Source organism: Vespa velutina, chromosome 5 (genome assembly GCF_912470025.1).
Source record: "Vespa velutina chromosome 5, iVesVel2.1, whole genome shotgun sequence".
In the NCBI taxonomy this organism is placed as follows: domain Eukaryota; kingdom Metazoa; phylum Arthropoda; class Insecta; order Hymenoptera; family Vespidae; genus Vespa; species Vespa velutina.
Genome location: NC_062192.1, coordinates 1051318 through 1068817, shown reverse-complemented (window position 1 = coordinate 1068817; position 17500 = coordinate 1051318). Strand labels below are relative to the sequence as shown.

General features: G+C 31.3%; 3 protein-coding genes and 1 long non-coding RNA gene across 7 annotated transcripts in view; 1 reads left to right on the top strand and 3 right to left on the bottom strand.

Annotated features, from left to right (window-relative positions):
• The window catches only part of LOC124949480 (poly [ADP-ribose] polymerase tankyrase), a 5880-nt gene extending 57 nt beyond the window's left edge, over window positions 1-5823 (bottom strand). Inside the window, exons 1-12 of one of the 3 annotated variants that reach the window (XM_047494569.1) lie at window positions 5322-5822; window positions 4762-4964; window positions 4359-4684; window positions 4026-4279; window positions 3602-3935; window positions 3382-3503; window positions 3065-3293; window positions 2529-2914; window positions 1879-2331; window positions 1200-1735; window positions 770-1119; window positions 1-686 (exon numbers count right to left, since the gene is read on the bottom strand). The exon at window positions 1-686 is cut by the window's left edge and continues 57 nt beyond it. In XM_047494569.1, coding sequence (XP_047350525.1) covers window positions 446-686; window positions 770-1119; window positions 1200-1735; window positions 1879-2331; window positions 2529-2914; window positions 3065-3293; window positions 3382-3503; window positions 3602-3935; window positions 4026-4279; window positions 4359-4684; window positions 4762-4964; window positions 5322-5514 — 3627 coding nt within the window. In that variant the 5' untranslated portion in view covers window positions 5515-5822 and the 3' untranslated portion in view covers window positions 1-445. Of the gene's footprint in view, window positions 687-769; window positions 1120-1199; window positions 1736-1878; window positions 2332-2528; window positions 2915-3064; window positions 3294-3381; window positions 3513-3601; window positions 3936-4025; window positions 4280-4358; window positions 4685-4761; window positions 4965-5321 lie in introns of all 3 variants that reach the window. The other 2 variants (XM_047494567.1, XM_047494570.1) reach the window with 2 other exon arrangements.
• Window positions 5824-6335: 512 nt separating this feature from the next.
• LOC124949255 (H/ACA ribonucleoprotein complex subunit 2-like protein) lies at window positions 6336-7356 on the top strand. Its single transcript, XM_047494046.1, has 3 exons — window positions 6336-6605; window positions 6689-6761; window positions 6859-7356. The coding sequence occupies exons 1-3, from the start codon at window positions 6452-6454 to the stop codon at window positions 7088-7090; spliced, it is 459 nt and encodes a 152-aa protein (XP_047350002.1). The 5' UTR covers window positions 6336-6451; the 3' UTR covers window positions 7091-7356.
• A 6641-nt stretch (window positions 7357-13997) lies between these two features.
• LOC124949204 overlaps window positions 13998-17500 on the bottom strand; it is a 9571-nt gene continuing 6068 nt past the window's right edge. The window contains exon 2 of the long non-coding RNA XR_007100989.1: window positions 13998-14083. This is a non-coding gene — a long non-coding RNA (uncharacterized LOC124949204). The remainder of the gene's footprint in view (window positions 14084-17500) is intronic.
• Window positions 15311-17451, bottom strand: LOC124949203 (rho-related BTB domain-containing protein 2-like). 2 transcript variants are annotated; one of them, XM_047493908.1, is made up of 5 exons: window positions 17405-17451; window positions 17131-17261; window positions 16811-17053; window positions 16509-16657; window positions 15311-16112 (listed from the first exon to the last, which is right to left on the bottom strand). In XM_047493908.1, exons 1-5 carry the CDS (start codon window positions 17445-17447, stop codon window positions 15866-15868), a joined length of 813 nt encoding a protein of 270 aa, XP_047349864.1. In that variant the 5' UTR covers window positions 17448-17451; the 3' UTR covers window positions 15311-15865. The 2 variants fall into 2 exon arrangements, with proteins under 2 accessions (XP_047349864.1, XP_047349865.1); XM_047493909.1 differs by having other exon boundaries at window positions 15311-16002.

The following is a 17500-nucleotide window of genomic DNA, read 5'->3' as shown; positions in this document are numbered from 1 at the left end:
TGTTGAAAATTTATTTATCATATTGTCTCATATTTCAAATACTTTTCAGAATCAAAATGTTTAGTCTAAAATATAATACTCCCCCCCGCCCCCCACCCCCCATAAAGATATCCATATATATAAATAAGGAATAAATTTTTAATTATAATACTGTTGGAAAATATATCTGTTCTAATGTAAATTCTCAATGCACATGTGAATTTGTATGTTTATATATATATATAATAATAATAATAATTAAAATATACTGAAAATTAAATGCCTGTATCAGTTCTTATAGTCAATTGGATTATCGTTATCATGGATAACATTTGTTGATTCAATCAAAGAAATTTGAATACAATGAATAAAGTCATAATCAGTTCTAAGACAAGGTACCGTGTGTTCTTGGTCTCTGGCAGCAACATAAGCTTCGTAATCTTGCTGCAGGGCCTGGCTCTTCTGATCACCGTTCCTCAACACTTTCACTTCCACCACTTTCTTGTTGAGGTCTTGCAATTTGGTATGTTATTAAGTATTCAGGGTATGCTTGTTCTCCTCTATACACAACATATTCAGGGAAAGCCAAACCACCTTGGGATGGTCTACCCATTACACTATGATGACCAGGCGGTGCATGAGCCATCTTCATTGCAGAAAATTGTAGGAACGATTTACCCAGGGTAACTCGACAAAGTAATAAATGCCTAAACAAAATAAATGACAGAATAAAAATAATAAATACCATGTTATATATTTTTTTTCCTTTTACATAAATAATAATATTAACCTGTGACAGATGTAACAGCTTCTATCCTTATGAGAAGGACACCCAGTACCTCCGCATATACCATATACATATTGATTGCTTTTGCTACTATGCTCTGCAAAATATATCCCAGCACCAAACATACCGCCGATATATGCATGCCTTTCGTCGAAACCTTTCTGTACAATTGCATTTATAAAGGGACTGCCATGAAATAACATTCTTTCATTTGCTTGAGGAACTGCAGAACTTGGTGTGGATCTAGGACCTGTTCCAGGCGATGCTGGAGCAGCTGCACCAACTTCTTCAGCTACTTCTTGTCTTCTATGGGCATAACGTTCCCACAATTTCCGATTTTGAACCTTTTGTATCTAATAATATGAACGATAATGTTAGAGAATCGATTGGTTTTTTTTTGTTTTTTTTTTTTTTTTTTTTATGATATACACACCCTAACAATGTTATACCGTGAAAAGATACCACCGGCATGTCCATTATCTCTGTGCTGTCTAATGGTACTTTGCATTTCCTCTTCCACAGCTAAAAATTCTTTATCCTCGGTCAACAAATCCACTAACAATGTACCAGGAGTAATGGACGGTTGCCATAGTGTTCCCGTGGCGGTGGTTAATAATTTTTCCATTCCTTTAATTAATTTATGCCTATATCCATAAGCAGTTACGCCAACTTGTTTCAAATCTTCATGACACATTTCCGCCAATATATCCAACGTAATACGTTCCCTTTCAAATAATTCGAGCAAATGTTCTAATCCAAGACTTTGAAGGAAGCCCGCTACGGTCGTAATGTTCGAACTATTATTTTCTTTGCACATATCTTTAGATTCTCTTTCAGAATTCGAGTCAGATGGTGGCATAGGGCTTAGACAAGACGATGGCCGAGCTAACGGAACGCATAAAGTCATTGCAGCTCCAGAAGGCATAATAACTGTTTCTTGAGTAAGCGGTGGTGGTGGAGTTACTGGTACTGATTACAAAAGAAAAAAAAAAAAAAAAAGCGAAAAGTGGAAAAAACATATCAATAGAGTTGTTCACTTTTAAATTAAAAAAGAAAAGAAAAGAAGAAAAAAAAAAGAAATTGTAATGCATATATATGTATGTATTAATTACCGGCAACGATACTAGGTGGTCTACTATTAATAGTACTACCACCATTCCCATTAATGTTAATCCCAAGACCAACGCCATTATTACCCGATGGTACAGACGGCACTACTTGCTGGGAAGCCATAGCATCTTGCAACAAACAACGTACATCGTCCGCACTCGCTAAATCTACTGGACTTTGTCCTTCTTGATTTTTAAGAAAAGGATCGGCACCGTGTGCTAATAAAAGAGCACACAATTGTGTTCTTCCTTTTTGTGCAGCCTCATGGAGTGGTGTAAAGCCCCATTTGTCAGTTGCATTTACTATTGTATTATATTTAATAAGTAATGCCGCTATATCCAAATGTCCATAGCTTGAAGCATTATGTAAAGGTATTAAGCCACCCTTATCTTGTGCGTTTACATCCGCTCCTCTTTCTAGCAAAAATTCTGCTACCTCTAAGTTGTTATAACCCGCTATATATCAAAGTTTTAACAATATATATTACAATTGAAGTTTTTCCTTTTCTTTTTCTCTCTCTTTCTCTCTCTCTCTATCTCTCTCTCCCTCTCTTTATTAATCCTCAATGATTTATACATTTGAAAAAAAAAAAAAAAAAAAAAAAAAAAAAAAGAAAAAAAATGAAACGAACAAAAAAGTGATTGAAACTTACCAGCAAAATGTAAAGGCGTACTGTTCCGACCTTGGGTATCTCTGCAATTGATGTTATCTTGCGTAACCAGCCTTTGCACCCTGGCTAGATTTCCTTTTTTTGCGGCATCCAAAAGGGCACTATTTCCACACAATAAATCTGCAACATCTTGGTCCCCTTCTCTTACTAGATCAAGAGGAGTTGCTCCGTCTCTATTTTTTTTAGTTGCATCTGCGCCGTGCCTTAATAACAATCGAACGATTTCGCATTTACCTTTAGCCGCGGCCTCGTGAAGGGGAGTAAATTTCCACAAATCTGCGACATTCACTGATGCGCCATGTTTTACTAATAATTCTATTACTTCGTAATGACCATAAGAGCAAGCATTGTGAAGGGGCACCAATCCGCTATAAAATTAAATTGGATTAATTGCGATAATCATCGGCAACGTTAGAATAAGCACTTTAAACGAGTTCAAGTTAAATTATCCTTAATTTTGACAAAAGATAATGTGTATACGTGTGTGTGTATGTATGTATAGATATACATATATATACCCTTTATCTTTGGCATGCACATCCGCACCATGTGCCAAAAGGTATTCGACGACGGGCACTCTATTAAAACCTGCTGCAAAATGCAGAGGTGTAGAGTGTCGGCCATCTAAATCGCGACAATTTACGGCATGTGGATTTGTTTGTAAAATTCTTTTTACAGCATTCAAATCGCCGGATTTACTAGCTTCTAAAAGCTGTGCTTCTGCGTCGTCGGTTCCACTAGGTGGATCTAGAAATAATATACGTTTAGTATTAATTAGAAATATTTGAATTATATATAAAGAAAGGATGAAAATATTTTTCATGACATTATATACCTTGTAATATTTTTAAAACATTTTCCGCGGCAACTTGTGCCGCCGTATAACCTTGAAGAGATACAATTGAAGGATCGATGTTGTACGATAACAATATTCTACATGCTTGCACATTGTCCTCTCTAACGCACCTAAGTACACGGATACGTTTTTAGTTTGGTGAACTTGATATCATTCGGGATCATTAACTTTTGACGAATTTTCTAACGATTAACATTACCTGTGTAAAGCAGTTTGTCCTAGGCCATCTAATGCATTTACTTTAGCATTATGCCTAAGTAATATATCCATTGCATCGTAATGCGAATGGTCAGTAGCCACGTGTAAAGGCGTAAGAAAGTCTTTATTTTTCTCATTCATGGCAGCATTTTTTCTAATCAAAATTTCGATAATCTGTTTTCGTTTTGGATAAGGCGATGCAACCGCGCAATGCAATGGCGTATCCCCGGTATATGGATGTTTAAAATTGACAACATCCTGAGACAAATACTTTTTCAATTTAGTTGGATCAGCCTGCCTGCAGGCGTCCAATAAACAATGGCCTTTATATTCGTCTAAAAAATGAATAAAGGAAAAAGAAAAAAAAAAGAATAGCAAAATTATTGCACGTCAGTTCTTAAATATATAAATAATACAATACTTACATGCTAATCTTTCTTGTAATTCTACGGTAGGTGCAACATCGATAGCGCTTTTGCTGTGACAATTCAATTGAGTTGGATCTGCACCTTCGCTTAAAAGTAAAGAACAAACTTCTGCTCTGGATTTGCTAGCGGCTTCATGCAATGGAGTAAATGCCCATAAATCGCTAGCATTTACAGCAGCTCCATGTTTAAGAAGTGCTTCTGTTACTTCGAAATGTCCATAAGAACAAGCATTATGAAGGGGAACAAGTCCTCTGTTAAATAAAATCTCCATATTCATTTTTCTATATAATTTAATAAAAACTTTTTTATCATTTCATTCATTATGCATACCCTTTGTCCTTCGCGTGTACGTCCGCACCATTTTGAAGAAGAATTTGTACAACTCTAGATCTATTATATCCAGCTGCTAAATGCAAAGGTGTTGATCTTCGTCCATCACTAGCGTGACAATTGACATTAAGTGGATTTAAAAGCTGTAATAATCTTTCTTCGTTTCCTGATCTTGCAGCTTCTAAAAGTTCATCCTTTCTATATTCTCCTGTTAAAACTGGCTTAGTAGCAGCGTCTGCCAATTCCAATGCAGTCTTTCCCTCGGCATTTCTAATATTTGCATCAGCTCCATGTTGCAACAATACTATGCATACGTCTATCTTACCCTTAGAAGGGATAATATCATTTAAAGAATTTTATAATTAATTCAATAACGTTTTATCAATTTCTTTAGAAGTAATACCTTAATGGCAGCTTCATGCAAAGGTGTATAATTCCAATTATCTCTTGTATTAGGATTAGCTCCTGCTTCAAGAAGTAATCTTACAACATCGGAATGTCCGAAAGAACATGCGTTATGCAGTGGATGTAAACCACCATCGTCTCTTGCTTGAATCGATGCACCGGCAGAAAGAAGAAACTCTACTACGTCTATTCTCCCATAGCCTGTTCAACAATGCATGAAAACAAAATTTTGGATTATATCGTCAGGATAGAAAGATCCGAATGGGGGGGGAAAAAAAAAAAGAAATAAATAAATAAAAAGGAAGAAAAGAAAAAATATAGAAAAGCAACAAAGACAAAGTTTTTTTATTTTATTAAAAAAAATTTTATAAAAATGCTCGAGTGATGTATCGTGTCAATATTTTTTTTTTTTTTTTTTTTTTTTTTTTTTTTTTTTTTTTTTTTTTTTTTTGTAAAATTAACCACACGACATTTATCTCTTGGTAAATGTATTTATTGTCAAAATGGTATTATAAAAACAAAGGATCATTCATTTGTCCACGATATGATTGAGCTCACCAGCTGCAAAGTGCAGTGGAGTGGCCTTGCGTCCAGCGGTATCTCGTGCATTAACTGTCTTTGGTGTAACCAACGCCTTAACTCTCGTAAGATCACCAGTTTTACAGGCTTCGAATAATTCTCTTAAAGGATCAGTATTTCCTGATCCCGATAAGGATTCGACATTGCTTAAAGTCGATCTACGTCCTGCCATTTTATTCCGCCATTTTCACGCAATCGTCCAAATTCGGAGGCATTTTACGATAGGATTAAGCTTTCACGAGACACGAGTAAAGAAACGACGACGTGATACGATCGTAATACGAGATGAGTTGCTACACTGGAGTTCAGTGGCGCCGCGGTGTATATACACAACCGATACGCGCTAATTATCACTCTCCTACCATTCTTCTTCGATCAAAGCAAGGCATTTTTCAAAATTCCCATTGTCAACGGTATGTCTGCGCATTATGGGATGTATATATATATATATATATATATGTATATATACAGTGTACTAACAAACACAAAGAACATTATATTCCTCTTAGATACAAACAATTTTATCGATTTATCAATGAATTTGTTTCATCTTGTAGAATGTTATTTTATTATTTATAAATATTGATATACTACTGCATGTGTATCCATATATATATATATATACATATATATATATATATATATATATATATATATATATATAAATATTTGTTAAATAAGAGCAAATAAATATCCGCGGTCTTTTTTTTTAATATCATTTGATAAAGTTGGCACCACTGACGGACAGCTGATTTTGAAAGATCATCAATACCAATATATAATTCGATAACAAGAATATCTATTTTTTGTTGTTTTGCGTATTATATCAAACAAATGATATAATAAATATATTTAATTAAAATTATCATTGGTATTAGTTATTAATAAAAACAAACCTATGTGTGAGAATATCGATAGGAATAATTTTGAATTTATCGTCATTGTCAAATTCCATTCATAGATGTCGCTTCGGTTGAATTTAGTAGTTTTCATATCTTACAAAGAGATAGTTCAGATAGACGCACAAAACACGTGTTCGAGAGAGAGTGCGAGAAAAATATTATTAAAAATATATTAGTTTGGGAATTATATTAATTTCTGTTAAAATAATGAACGAATCGATTGTTAAAATGGAAGTAGATGAAAGTTTACAAGAAGGGGGAGAACTTAGTTATGAAGATAAATTGAAGTATGTTAATTCTATTGCTAAACCAATGGCATCGAGAAAATTGGCGAAGAAAATTTATAAATGTATAAAAAAAGGTAATTTTAATGTATCTTCGAATTATCCTCTTATAATATTAACCAATAATTCTACGATTGATTTGAAATATTTTATTATATAGCATCAAAACATAGAACGTATCTACGCAATGGATTGAAAGACGTGCAGAAACACATACGCAAAGGGGAAAAGGGGTGAGACAAAAAAAAAAAAAAAAAAAAAAAACAAAAGCTTCATTAATAAGTTGTATTAATGTATACGTAATAACGTTTATAAATTTAAATCCTTTAGATTAGTCATTTTTGCCGGAGATGTTTTTCCAATAGAGATAATGTGTCATTTACCAATCGTCTGCGAGGATAAAGATATTCCATACTGTTATACTCCTTCTAGATTGGATATCGGTACTGCTATGGGTGTAAAACGTGGTAGCCTTATGGTACTTATCAAAGAACATCCTGAATATAAGGATCTATATGACGAATTAGTATCTACAATGAAAACATTAGCAACGCCTATATAATTATTATATTAAACCAATACATAATTTTAATCGCATTGTAAATATGATATATAGGTTATACTTTTAATATCATAAATAATTCATATTTGTTAAAAAAAAAAAAAAAAACAAACAAAAAAGAAATAGAAGATCTCTCCAAAAGAAACAAATTCGTTATAGCTTCATTATGATTAAGATAATATGTAATAGAAATGTTTAATTGTATCGACATAAAAAAAAAAATTGTAAACAAAAGTCATACTGAACATATATGATTTATTACGAAATTGTTATCTGACATAAATGACATATTTTTTAAACTCCTTCTCACCATGGCTTTTGCTCACTCATATTCACAATTATAATATGATACATATGATCGTATAAGATTATATCTAATGCAAATAATATATAGCTTTTTTTAAAAATTTCAACAGAAATATTGGACATATTTTTTTTTGTTCTTGAATAATCAATGGATATAATAATCCTTCCGTTTCAAAATAGTTTAAATCTTGCCAAGAAATGAAGGTGTATATATATATATATATATATATATATATATATATATATATATATATATATATACACTTTCATTTATATATATATGCCTATTTAAGCTTCCATTTATCGTTGTTAAGTACTATTTCTTTGATATATTTTTTGACGTAATAATTTAGGATAATCGAGTAAAATCTTGAGATACTTAATGCTTAAATGTATTCAGGATATCACAGGCCAGTCCTGTAGAGATTATTAATATGTGTATGTAAATAGAACATTATATTAGCCAGGACACATTTTGATAGTATATGTAAGAAAGTGAATTAGGCACAAAGTGGAGTATGAAAAAAATGTTAATATTAAAAATGATATAATGTTTAATATAATTAATATTATTGTGCCGTAAAAGGGATTATATTCTTTGCGAGACTAAAATTTTTTTTTTTTTTTTTTTTTTTTTTTTTCTTTTAATTTTTATTTGTATTTTTATTTATTTATTTTTTTTTCTTTTATATTTTCTATTCTCATTTAGCGCCTTGTGTTTGAAGAACTTAAAGACGACCAGCGTCTCGATTAGTAAGGTTAGAACGGATTTTAGGATATTGCGTTTCTTCTCATTTTTTTTTGTTTTTTTTTTTTCTTTTGCAAAGTTTCAATCGCGTATCAACGAGTATTTTTTTCCTTTTCTTTTCTCTCTCTCTCTCTCTCTCTCTCTCCTTCGTTAACTAAGTAAAAGATTAATTATCTTTGTACACGTTTATTTTTCATCCTTGTGATCAGGACATAAGCTGAATTAATATAACAATAGCTGCTGCGTGCGCTTTTTAAGTACCACCCAGTAGAATGGTATTGGTACTCGTTTGAAATTTCGCGCTCTTTTAAAATCCTATCGTCGCGATCGTCATTTTTTTGCTTCCTGTAGTCGCGATCGTCATTTTTTTCTTCCAGTCATCCGCGACAATCGTTTCATTTCTTTTGTTTTTCTTCTTTTTTTTTTAATTATTTTTTTTTTCTTTTTTACTTTTTATTATTATTATTAATTTTTTTTTTTTTTTTATGTATACATATTAGTTTGCAATCGTGGTGAATTTCTTTTGCCGTTTAATTTCGAAGGAAAAGAAAGCTATCTGGATATTTCGCGATGCCGTTAAAGAAAAAAAAACGTGATATTCGAAGATACTTAAAAGGTACATACACATTACGGATTGTCGATATCGGTTATCTAAAAACATTTTCAACAGTGTATTATTTATATCCTTCATACGTACTTTGTTAGAGATGTTCTTCGACTGCAACGATTCTTTTATTACTTTTTGTTCTTTTGTTTCTCTTTCTTTTTTTCTTTTCTTTTTCTTTTTTTTTTTTTCTTTTTTACCTTTTTTTCTTTCTTTTCTTTTTACTTCTAGTTATAATAATGATCGATTGTAAAAACGTCAATATTTCTCTCTCTCAACGAATTTCAATTTTTATAGTGTAGATGACTACAAAAACGTAAGATTATTATATTTATGTAGTCTCTTGTATAATACAATTCATATACGCAGGATTTTCTGATGATGTGTGTATACGCGCGCGCGCGCGCGTGTGTGTGTGTGTGTATGTGTATATATATTCTCTGTGTGTAATAATTAATGTGTGAGATCGAAAGAATGGACAGAAAGTGGTAACGGACGTTTTCAAAAATGAAGAGACATTCTACGAGACACGTATCAGCGCTTTGATTTCAAGAATAAATGATCCAAAGGAAGGATAAATGAATGAATGGAAAAGAAGAATTCAAAAGCTAAGTGTAAGTAATGGATATGTCTTCTTTCTATCCTTATATTTTCGCATCGGTATCGTGTGTATAGGTACTCCGCCGTTCGATCTTAGTCGTTAAGAGAAAAGAGGAAAAAAAAAAAAAAAAGAAAAGAAAAAAGGAAAGGAAAAAAAAAAACTTTCTTTCTTACGATTCTATATGTGTATATATCTATATATATCCGATATAAAAATATAATATATGTACATATATATATATATATATATATATGTATATATATTATATTTTTTCCGAGGCCTTCGTCGAGAGTACAATTTGTACGCGCTTGTACGATCTATTCGCGAATATATTCGAATTATGTTTCATTGTTCTTTTTTTTTTCATTATTTTCCCTCTCTCTCTCTCTCTCTTTTTTTTTTCTCTCATTAATTAATCTTAAAAATATAATTTCGGAACGGGATTACATCCAATCCTTAATTTTCCTTCATTTTTTTTTTTTTCCGAATTCGAATGGTTCTTCGAAGATTCGCGAAACGATCGCCAGATGTCGTTACTAACTGGCGCTCTTCATCGCCATTTCTCTTTCTCGGTTTTTTTCTGTTTTTTTTCCTTTTTTTTTTTTTTTTACTTTTGCTTTCTCGTTTCTTTTCTATTTTCGCACGTGCGTATATTATTTCTTTCTCTTTTGCTTCTTTCTTCCTTCCTTTCTTCTTTTATCGGCTTCGTCTAATTCCACGCGCAATCACTCGCTCATACACACGCACATACACATAACAGACATACACATATACATCGTACATACATACATACACACATATGTATATATATATATATATATATATATATATATATGTGTTTACTTAATATATATCATTAATTTAAACCATATTTAAAATCTTATTATTTACCAATTGTCTCAGTATAAAATATTATACGTATATTACGTATATGAGCGACGAAGGACGACATTGACATCGAAATTGACGTGACGTATAACAAATATAGGACGTTATTCTCATTTTCACTCGAAACGAACGTGAATTCTTAAATTTCTTCTTTTTAAAAATCTTCGTCTTTCATCTTCTTCTTTTTTCTTCTTTTTAAAAATCTTCGTCTTTCATCTTGTTCTTTTTTCTTCTTTTTAAAAATCTTCATCTTTCATCCTTCATCCTTCATTCTTCATCCACATCTTATCAATTCAGGCAATTATTTATACTTCCTTCTTTTTCTTTTCTTTTTCTCTCTCTCTCTCTCTCTCTCTCTCTCTCTCTCTCTGTCTGCCTAGGTGCGTATATCACGCGATACAATTATTATTGCGAACTGTTCGTTCGGTACCATGAAAATTACGATTAATTTAAGATCTGCAAGCGGAACGCGATGAAAATATATCATCGATGATGATACATATGTATATTCGTTTATTCGTAAACGACGAAAAAAAATTTTAATTCCTTTTCGCCACACGTCCCGCCCATTTTTTTTTTTTTTTTTTATAAAGAACGACCCATAGAAAAATTCATTAACGTCCGAACATGATGACCTTAACGATTTATGATTTTTAATACCGTTTATAATACAACGTTCGAATATGCGAGAGCGTATGACAACATTTATTTTCCTTTCTTCCTTCTGTCATTTCTTACTTTCTTTTTTTTCTTTTTTTTTTTTATTGCTCTGTTTCTTTTTCTTCTTCTTGACTTTTTTTTTCCCCCTTTTTTATGTATGCGCGAACATATTATACATCCACGTGCTATCGACAAATCCTTCAATAGTAACACCCTTTAACGATCCTATTACATACGTCGAGCGTCCTTTACAAATAATTTTTTATTATTATTATTATTTTTTTTTTATTCTTTTTATTTTTTTCTTTTTTATCTTCTTTTTTTTTTTCCCTTAAATGTGTTACGAGCTACGAATATTTTTTTTTCCTTTTTTTTTTTTTCTTTCTTTCTTTCTTTCTTTCTTTCTTTTTTCTTTAGCGATTAAATACGAATTTTTTTTTCTCCGTTCTTCTTCTTCTTCTTCCTCTTCCTCTTGTGTGTGTGTTTTATTTTATTTTATTTCTTTTTTTCTTTGCGCGCGCGAATAAGTGATATCGATAAGAATATAAACGTAAGCATTTTCGATGATACGTTTTACACAATGTCTTTTTTTTTTTCTTTTTCTTTCTTTCTTTTTTTTCTTTTTTTTCTTTTCTTTTTTTTTTTTTTTTTTTTTTTTTTTTTTTCTTTAATTCACGTGATTATATTCAAGATTATCTATTATTATTATTAATATTATTATTATGTATTTATTTATTTATTTTATGACGTGTGTGTGTGTGTGTGTGTGTGTGTTTGTGTACGTGCGAGTTTGTGTGTTAAATGAAATAAAACAATATATCCGATATCGATAACGACAACGAAGAAGAATGAAATACAGAATGATCGAATGAATTATCCAAATGAATTTATATATTAATGATCGATTAATTTTCTTATAGATTTAACGTGTTTTCCATTATATATATATATATATATATATATATATATATATATATATATATATCGCATTATTAAATCAATTCATAATTATTAATAAATGGTCGACATTAAACAAACAAAAAAACGCATCAAGTTCCTTTTCACACGTTTCTTTTCTCGTGCAAGGATAATAAAGCGCGCGAGACCATGAAAAAAGGTGCAAAGGGGTGATGAGGCGGGGGTGGGGGTGGGGAGGTAGTTAGCGGCTAAAGACGGGGATGGAAGGTGAAGGGTCGCGAAATTTTTTCCACGCGTATTAATTAATACTATTATAATGTCCTTCAAAAAATCTTATTGCGCAACTTTTACAAACGTGATATCTCTTTCTTTCTTTTTTCTTTCTTTCTTCCTTTCTCTCTTTTTCACTCGCTCATTCATTCTCTATGTATTGTACTTATATATTTCTCTCTCTCTCTCTCTCTCTCTCTCTCTCTCTCTCTCTCTCTCTCTCTCTCTCTCTTTCTCCCTCTCGTTTTTTTTCTTTTTTTTTTTTCTCTTTGATTTCATGTTTTCTATCATGTTATCATCATTAAGCTTAGATAAAATCGTTAATCGTAATCGATAGATACCATAATCGATATGTTACAATTGTCGTCATTTATCGTCTATTCGTGTGAAAAATATCATTCTGAAATATCTTTTACCGATGGGGATGGGGGTTGGGGGTGTACCTAAGACCGTATTTACCGTAAGAGGCACATTAGGTCAAGCAACCTGAAAGGTCTAACTCTTTCTCTATGGGGATCACATTTTTTATACATTTTAGTATATTTGTTAAAACCGAAGCTAGAGAAAAGAAAAAAAAAATATATATATATATATATGTAATAAGTAAATAAATAAATAAATAAAAAACGAGTAACAAATTGAAAAATGATTAACTGAAATTAATTTGTTCCTTTGAGATCTCTCATAATGATGATTTTAGGTTGCGCCTAAGAGCATTCTTCAAATGTATAAATGCGATCTCGTTTGAGGTCTGACAAATTTCTCTTAAAAATCTAATTCCAAGATGTCTTCCTAATCTCAAAATAATTCCATTGTAATTTTTCGTTCGTTCGTTCGTTTTTATCCTTTTTTTTTTTTTTTGTTTATAATCGTAAACATAAGCAAAAAAAAAAAACACACAAGGGAACTATTTTCGGCATCTCAGAAAACTTTTTTATATTTTTTATGTATGTATGCATTAGGAGGTTCTATCACAATGGATAACATTTTGAAATTAAAAAATAAAATCGACGATTCCTTGCACTCGAAAGAACTCGTGTTTATGTTTCCGCTATATTTCTATTTGTATGTATATATGTGTATATATATGTATATGTATGATTTGGGCCCGAAAAATGGGAAGTGGAGGAAGAGGGTGTTGGAATGGATGAGTTTTGTGACAAGAGGTAAAATACGGATGGTTCCGCGTATTTGAATTATTCGTCGAAATTTGAATAAAAAATTCGCACAAATTTAAGCGTTACAGTTTTTTTTTTTTTTTTTTTTTTTTTTTTTTTTAAGTGATACACTTACGACACTTTTTGGTTTCCTCTTTTTCTCTCTCTCTCTCTCTCTCTCTCTCTCTCTCTTTTTTTTTACATCACTAATTTATGTATATCATTCCTTATAGTACGTACGCAATTATGTATGCATGTATTTATGTATTTATGTATATTAATAGGTATGCAAGTGTACGTACGTATTATTATTATTATTATTATTATTATTATTATTATTATTATTATTATTATTATTATTATTATAATCTAAAACTATTGCTCTTATTCTTCAGTCTGACGCAAATATCAACGAAAATCAACGACTTAGCTCATAATTTAGTCGAGATTATAATCTTTGAAACGTCTTTGAGCTCTCTGCGGTAATTTTTTCTTTTTTTCTTTCATTTTTTCTTTTTTTCTTTTCCTTTTTCTTTCTTTTCTTTTTCTTTTCTTTATTTTTTTTTTTTTTTTCTTTTCCCTTAAAATCCTTCTACATTATTTTATTCTTATTTCGTATTTTTACCTTTATCTTTACTTTTATTTTTTTTTTTTTTTTATTTTTATTTTACTTTACTTTTATATTTACCTTTTATTTTGTTTCTCTTTTTTTCTTCTTCTTCTTTTCCTCCCTCTTCTTTATCTTCTATTTCTTCTACTACTTTATCTTCTTTTTTTTTCTTCTTCCTTGTTTCTTTCGTTTCCTCCGTTAAAAATGCGCTACTCCTCGCGTTGAACGTCCCTGTGCCGAAAGGGGTTGTTAAAAAAGGCTCGCGCGGGATATTAGTCAATATTGTCGAAAGACAATAAAGCGTTCGAGGTAATCTTACAAGAAGATAACAACAACAATAATAATAATAATGATAATAATAATAATAACAATAATAACAATGATAATAGTAATAATAGTAATAGTAATAATAATAATAATAATAATAATAATAATAATAATAATAATAATAATAATAATGATAATGATAATAATAATAATAATGATAATAATGATAATAATAATGACAAAGCGCGCGAATAAAGCCCGTCGCGATAAATTTTCAAAATCCGCGTTGGACGATGTTTTGCCAGTCTCGATTTCTCCAAAACGAACGGCAGGATTCTCAGTTTATTTTGTTTGTTTGTTTGTTTATTTGTTCGTTTGCTTTTGTTGTGATTTTCTTTCTCCCCCCTTCCCCCATTCTTATGATTAATTCGTTCGTTATCTTTATCTCTATCTCTATCTCTTTCTTTCTATCTACCTGTCTATCTACCTATCTACCTATCTATTTACCTACCTATCTACCTACCTATCTATCTGTCTATCTATCTATCTATCTATCTATCTATCTATCTATCTATCTATCTATCTATCTATCTCTTTCTCATTCCTTTTTTTCCAAAATATATTGCGCTTCCTCTTTTTTGCAAAAGGAATTTTATAGGCAAGAAATAATCTCGATCATTTCATATTGGATTTCGATCGAGACGATCTGCAGAAAGGAACTTTTTTTTTATTTTTGAGATATTAAGAACGCGTCGTTACTCAACATCATACGTATGTACGCTTTAACTTATACCCCGTCTTATCTGTGTGTATGTGTGTGTGTGTGTGTGTGTGTGTGTTTGTTTTTTTTTTTTTCGTTATGAGGGAGATCGCACAACGGAAAAAAAGGCACGAAAGTTTTTAAAAAAAATTATGGGTGTGCGCGGATCAAATGTATGCATGTATGTATGTATGTACGTTGTGTGTGTGTGTATGTGTGTATATATATTTATGTGTACGTCCTTTGAAAAACATTTTAACAATTTTGTTGACATTGTTGTTGACATTATTGTAGTTATTCTTGTTTTCCTTTGAAAATCATTTTTAATATTTCATATATTTTATCAATTTTTTCTTGATGTAGCTGTTGTTGTTATTGTTGTTGTTTTTGTTGATTCTTTGTATGCTTCTATTCTCTTCTCAAAGCCATCATTGTCATCGTCATTATCATTTATTCAAAATTACATCGTTAGTTTTTCTCGATTATAAACATTTTCTTTTCTGTTAATCGACGTTCGCACTTTCTTTATTTCTTTTCGTTTTCATCGAAACGTCGCATTGGGTGGTTGGGTGGGGGGGGGGGTTAGGGCGGGGGGATAGAAAAAAAAGAAAATGAGACGATTTGAAATAACGTGGCTTTAAATCGTAAACGGCCGAACATTTTCTTCTTTGAAAATAATATTACGTTAATACACGTACGTGTACTCTTTTCTTTTGTTCTTTCCTTTTTTTTTTTCTCTCTCTTTTTCTTCTCTTCTTCATCTTCATCTTCATCTTCATCTTCTTCGCTCTCCGTGTATATACGTGTGTTACGTATGTGTGGTTTTTATTTTTATTTTTCTTTTTATTTTTCTTTAGTAATTCTCGCGTACCTTAAGTATAAATCTGTAGGAGTATCAAAATGGTAAAAATGGTGCAAATGAAGACCAAGAGCACAGGTAATATCAGAACGAATCTGACGGAGCGGCTATGGCCGCTAGGCTCCTGTCATACAGCCTGTTCCCCCGATTCCGTCGTGGCATCAAAAAGAGGACGTTCGGCTGCTTGTTGTTCAGTCGACGTAGCCGATGCGCCGCCATTAACGGCGCCATTGTTCGTACTCTCACGTCTAGTTTTACTTGAGCCTGAGAAACACAAGCAAACCGATTGATTCCGATTTCTTTTCAAGGTAGGCTTGTTCTCGCGAACCTGTTCGGCTAGACATTTTTGATAATAATCGTAGTCTTTCAGATACCTGTTGAAAGAGAGAGAAGGAGAGAGAGAGAATTATAAAGAAAAAAAAATACATATATAGAAAGAGAGAGAGAGAGAGAGAGAGGGAGAGAGAGAGAGAGAGAGAGAGAGAGAGAGAGAGAGAGAGAGAGGGAGGGAGAATGATAGTGTAATCGAACGTATCAAATTTAAGATTTAAAATTATAAATAATAATAATAATAATAATAATAATAACAATAATAATGATGATAATGATGATGATGATGATGATAATGATGATGATGATGATGATAATGATGATGATAATGATAATGATGATGATAATAATAACAATAATAATAATATTAATAATAATAATAATAATAATAATAATAATAATAATAATAATAATAATAATAATAATAATAATACACGTACCACACTGGCGGCCATCGATGTTCATTCAAATATTCTTGATTTTCTGGATGAAGTAAGCGCACGCTACGAGGTGACATCTTACATAGTTTATTATAATTCACGCACAGATGATTCATACACCAGTCCGCTAATTGATCCGCATTGTGTAACTACGATCAAAAAAATACAAAAAAAAAAAGAATACAAAAAAGAAAAGAAAAGAAAAAAGAAAAAGAGGAAAAAAAAACGAACAAACAAAAAAAATATATTATCTCTTCTACGTAAAAAGGAAAGAAAGTTCATTCGTTTTTTAATTTACCGACCTTGCAAGGTTCCAATAATCTCAAACAATTTTCAACGGCCTCGTTCCCTTCGTTCTGCGATAATCTTTTAAGATCCTCGATTACTCTGCTCTCGACAAGATTAACCAATCTTGGTAAACACAATCTATTAGCTAATTCCAAAAGATTCAAACATCTGGCCGATGAAATCGCTGGTACTTCGTCCGTGTACAAGTAACAAAGTAACTTATGAAATGTGTATTCTCTAACTCCAGGGAAAACTATCTGTTTTATTGAAATAATTTTGTATTATTACGATAATTATTTTTACAATAATATGATAAGAAAGGAAACGAACTTACGATTTTGGCGCTGCTCTCACGAAAATCACCGGAGAACATTGCTTTCATTACGTCACATCGAGCAGTTAGAATAGCACGATGAGCTGGCATACTACCGTCGTCCAATTCAAATACAACGTCGGCGAATAATCCTATAATTTTTTTTTTTTTTTTTTTTTTTTTTTTTTTTTATTTTTTTTTTTGAACGACAAAAACAAAATAAAAAACATAAATAGATTACTATTTCACAATGATCATTGGTATTACATCGAATCGATAATATTTATCTACGTACTTACGTAGTATCTCAATGAAAATTTGTCTACCATGATTATCATGAGATTCGGTGATTTTTTCGAGAGGTCAAGTCTATTAAGAGAAAAAAAAAAAA